The 4,869-nt window shown below is 57.0% G+C and overlaps 1 protein-coding gene across 1 annotated transcript in view; it reads left to right on the top strand.

Annotated features, from left to right (window-relative positions):
* Positions 1-4,865, top strand: part of CCNT1 (cyclin T1) — a gene marked incomplete at its 3' end in the record, with an annotated part of 8,574 nt that extends 3,709 nt beyond the window's left edge. Inside the window, exons 5-8 of the mRNA XM_010004629.1 lie at positions 155-200; positions 2,632-2,795; positions 3,125-3,195; positions 3,612-4,865. Of these exons, the coding sequence (XP_010002931.1) occupies positions 187-200; positions 2,632-2,795; positions 3,125-3,195; positions 3,612-4,865 (1,503 nt within the window). The remainder of the gene's footprint in view (positions 1-154; positions 201-2,631; positions 2,796-3,124; positions 3,196-3,611) is intronic.
* Between the last annotated feature and the right edge of the window lie 4 nt (positions 4,866-4,869).

Genomic DNA, 4,869 nt, shown 5'->3' with positions numbered 1-4,869 from the left:
CAAATCACAGAAATCCTTCTGCCTGTGGGTTGGGGTTGATCCAGCCCTGCTGGGCTCTTGCATCCTGGGGAGTGATGAGGGGACATGAGGTTCCTGCACCAAAGGGGACAACATTTCTCACCCTAACACCCAACTTTGTCCTTTTCTCTTCCAGCCAGCAAGGACTTGGCCCAAACTTCCTATTTCATGGCTACCAACAGGTGATTATTGGTTCCTGTTTGGAGGGGGGTTTTCCCTGGAGGAGCTGGTAGCCCTGGAGCTTTGGCCAACCTGCCAGCAACTAGGGGCACCTCAGTTTGGTTCAGAAAGAGCAGGAAACCTTTTCCTTGCTCCCAGCTGGCCCAGACCAGCTGCAAACTCATCCCAAGGAGCAGAACTGGGATGCTCAGCAGCTTCATTGCTGCTTTTTTGGGGGGGTTCTAAAAAGACCCACCAAACCCACCACCAAAAGACCCACCAAACCCACCACAAACCCCACCAAACCCACCAAAAGACCCACCAAACCCGCCAAAAACCCCAACAAACCCACCAAAAACCCAAACCAAAACCAGTGCTTGAAATGAATCTGGACTTTTTTTGATGGACATGGTGTGTGGAAGGGTTGTGACTGACCCAGGTGCTGTGCAGATGGTCCAAAACTGTGGTCTGGGCTCCAAAGGTGGCTGATTTAGAGGGTAAAAGGGGGAAAAAAAGGTGTTAGGAGAGAAAAACAAGGTCCTGGTTGTCTTACCCCCCTGGTTGAACAGGCAGCTCTGATCTCAGCAGCCTCAGGAAACCTTGGAAATGAGGCTCAAACCCTCTTTTCTTTTCACTTGGAGGGGTCTGGGTGGTTTTGTCTGTGGCTTTTCCCTGCCAGGCTGATGCCAGCCCTGGTGTTGGGACTTGGGAGCTTTCCTGGATGATCAGGGAAGTGACAGAGTTGGGAACAGAGCCTGGAAAACTTGGTGGTTTTGGGGAAGGAGCTTGTGGAGGTGAAAGGATGGGAGGGGGGGAAAAAAGGTGGTTGAGGTGAAACTGCAGAGACAGAGAATGTTTCCCAGTCTGGGCTGAGCTGGGAATGGGGCCTGGGCTGAGCTGGGAATGGGGCCTGGCCTTGGGAATGGAGTGGTTTCCCTCCCTCCCTGCCCCTCATCCTGGGGGTGTTCCCAGTTCAGCTCCCACTGGATTGTTCGTGGCAGGTGCAGCTCCAGAGGGCACCACTCTCTGGTTTTCCTGCACAAACTGATGTGCCAGGGAAAGGTGGTGGGAGAAGATGTGGGGTAAACACAGCCTGGAATTGTGTTTGTCCCTGCAGCAAAATCATTGGATACCCCAGGAATTAGGAGTTAAGGTTGGATTGGAAGGAATTCCAAGCAGAAGGGCAGAGGCAGCCTCGATTTTTTTCCTTCAAGTGGTGCCATAAAACTCTTGAGCTGAAGTAGATTTTAACTTCTGGATTCATTTCCTCCTGGCATCACTCTGGGCCAGGGTTGATGCTCCTCAGCTTCACTCCTGACCTGGGTAGAGGCTCCAAATTCCCTGGGTTTGACTTCTCTGGTGTCTGGGAAAGCAGCTTTGGACTCTCTGTGGATGCAGAGTCTCTTGTCTTTCCACCTTGTGTTGATGGAGAAATGTTGAAGCCACCTGAGGGTGGTGAAGAATTCAGATCAATTTATTAATGAAAGTGCTTGAGAGGCTCCTTTTTGGGAGTCACCCTGGGGTTGGGTGCTGTTCACACCCAAAACTTTGGTGCTTTTCCTGAAAAATCCTTAGGGAAAAGACCAGATCCTTCCTAAAGGTCAGAGAGGCTGGTTGGTTCCTGGAAGGTCATCCTGGGAGTTCTGTCAGTCTGGGAGTTCCACTTGGAAGTGTAAATTGTCAGTGTAAAGGTGGTGAGACCCTGGAACAGGGGAGTTGTGGCTGGGAATGGTGGAGCTGGAATTGTGCTGGATCCCAGCACCTGCAGCTGGACTGGGAACAGGTTGCCCAGGGAAGCTGTGGCTGCCCCATCCCTGGGGGTGTCCAAGGGCAGGTTGGATGGTGGTTCCCAGCACCTGCAGCTGGACTGTGAACAGGTTGCCCAGGGAAGCTGTGGCTGCCCCATCCCTGGGGGTGTCCAAGGGCAGGTTGGCTGGGGCTTGGAGCAGCCTGGGCTGGTGGGAGGTGTCCCTGTCCATGCAGAGGGTTGGATCTAGATGATCTTTAAGGTCCCTTCCAACCCAAACCATCCCATGGTTCTCTGAAGTGTCCTGAGATCCTCCATGGATGGAGCAGAACCCCCAGCAGGGGCTGCAGCCTCCCAGGTTTGCCCCCACCCCAAATCCCCTGCAGCAAAACAGGGAGAAGAACCAACCAGGGTTAGAGACACAAACCCCCAGCAGGGGCTGCAGCCTCCCAGGTTTGCCCCCACCCCAAATCCCCTGCAGCAAAACAAGGGAGAAGAACCAACCAGGGTTAGAGACACAACAGTTGGGCTGTACTGGGGGGGTGGTGGAGGTGGTGGAGGGGGGCCAGCAGGGACCACCCCCACAACCCCCCCATCACATCCACCTGCTCAGAGGCAGCTCAGGGTGCTGGAGCTGAGGGTGCTGGAGCTCAGGCTGGGGAGCTGATGGATCCTTTCTGTTTGTGTCTCCCTGCTGGTGACCTCAGCCTGCACCTGACCACCTTCAGCCTGCAGTACACCCCCCCCGTCGTGGCCTGTGTCTGTATCCACCTGGCATGTAAATGGTCCAACTGGGAGATCCCAGTCTCCACGGACGGGAAGCACTGGTGGGAATACGTTGATGGGACAGTAACTCTGGAGCTCTTAGATGGTAAGTTTGGGGGGAGCTGAGGTTCCAGCCCAAAAAAAAGGGGCTCTTAGGTGATTGTTCTTCTTTTTTTGGCACCTCTCTTCCCTGGCTCTGCCCTCCAGGGGTGGTTCAGGGAGTTCAGGGTCTTGCCAAGGTTTCCAGCAGCTCCTGTGGTGGCACCAGAGGTGGCACCAGGCACAGAGGGAGATGAGTTGGAAGGTTCTCAGCGTTTCCCCTCTTGAGGGGGTAGTTGCACCTCCTCAGGAGCTCCACAGTCAGTGATGAGGGGCTTGTCCTGATGGATTTGAGCTGCTCTGACCCTCCTGCCTGCCCTTGTGTTTCCCCTGCAGAGCTGACCCACGAGTTCCTGCAGATCCTGGAGAAGACCCCGAACCGGCTGAAACGCATCCGGAACTGGAGGGTAAGGAAGGGGCTGCCTGGGAACAGGGGGGCAGGAATGGGGGGGACAGGGGGTGCAGGAGGACACAGGCTGCTGGCAGGGGGACATGGACACGGGCTCTGTCCTCCCCTGGGTGCAGGAGGCTGCGGCAGCTCAGCTGTCACCTGCAGGGTGTGTGTTTGGGGACGGGTCTGGCCCCTCCTCTGTTGGCTGCAAAATGCTCCTTCCGTGTTTGAGTTGGGAATGAACCCTGGAGAGCTGGTGGCTTTTCCAGCTGCTCTCTCATCCCTGCTGCCAAGGGTCGGGGTCTTTCCCAGCAGGAGGGGGTGGGGGTGGTAGCAGTGGGACTGTGGGATCCAGAGCTGGTGCTGTGGGATGAGCTCCTGGTGACAGTCCAGACAAAGTGACCAAGGCCTGTTTGTTTCTTTTCCTTCCAGGCCTCCCAAGCAGCCAGGAAGTCCAAGCCTGACGAGCACGGGGAGGATGAGAGCCTGTCAGAACAGACCATCCTTAACATGATCTCCAGGAACAACAGCTCAGACATGAACATTGCTGGTTTGATGAGCATGTCGACCTCCTCCACCGCGGGGCCGGCGCTGACAACCGGCCCCGACTCCCCCAGTGACCAGAGCAGCACAGAAGTGTCCCAGCCCGACCACTGGCACCCCCCAGCCAAACTGGAGATCAACCAGACCCACAGGACTAACGAGAGCTCCTCAGTGGCTGAGAATCCTACCCAGCCAGAAGGTGCTGGGTATCAGAAACCAGGTGGCAAGAACCCCCCGTCGGCCAAGGTGTCCCTCAAGGAGTACAGGGCCAAGCACGCCGAGGAGCTGGCAGCTCAGAAGAGGCAGCTGGAGAACATGGAGGCCAACGTGAGGTCTCAATATGCCTACGCTGCCCAGAACCTCCTGGTGCAGCAGCAGAGGGAGAGGGAAAGTCAACAGGACAACAACCCCTCTCCCATCATCCTGAAAATCCCCATCGGTGGCTCCGAGAACCCCGAGCGACCTCCCGGCCCGGAGAAGATGGACAAGACCTCGGCCTTGAAGCTGAGGATCCCCGTGGCTGGTGGGGGTGGGGAGAGGCCACTCCCTTCCAAGCAGGAGGAGATAAAAATGCGGATCAAGGTGCCAACCCCTGCCGAGAGACACGGCCCCTCGGATGAGGGCGGCGCCAAGAGCCGCGAGCACAAGGAGAAGTACAAGAGTCACTCCTCCTCCAACCACCACCACCACAACCACCACTCACACAAACACTTGCACCCTCAGCTGGGCCCGGGTCCCAGCAGCGTGACCAGCAAGAGACCAGGGGACTCCAAGCACAGCAACCAGCCCAGTGCTGGGCCACACAAAGGCCACGGGGCCCTGGTCTCCTCCCGCAAGAGGCCGCCCCCCGAGGAGACCCACGAGCACCAACCCAAAGTCACCAAAGCCTCCAAAGCTCCAGGGGTGCCCTTCCCTTATCCCCACCTCCCCGGGACATCTCACCACACTTCAGATCCAAGCAACCTTCCTTTATCCCAGGCTCCCAAAGCCAGGAGCAGCCAGAACAAAGCTGACAAAGGTCCCAGTGGGGCCAACGGGCACAATCCCAGTCAGGCCAGTGATTACCAGGACACGGTGAACCTGCTGCACTCCCTGCTCAGTGCCCAGGGGATGCAGCCCAACCAGCCCCACGGCTTCGACTTCCATC

The sequence above is a fragment of the Chaetura pelagica genome, unplaced genomic scaffold (assembly GCF_000747805.2).
Source record: "Chaetura pelagica isolate M959 unplaced genomic scaffold, ChaPel_1.0 scaffold459, whole genome shotgun sequence".
NCBI lineage: Eukaryota > Metazoa > Chordata > Aves > Apodiformes > Apodidae > Chaetura > Chaetura pelagica.
This window is presented reverse-complemented; position numbering and strand designations above follow the sequence as displayed.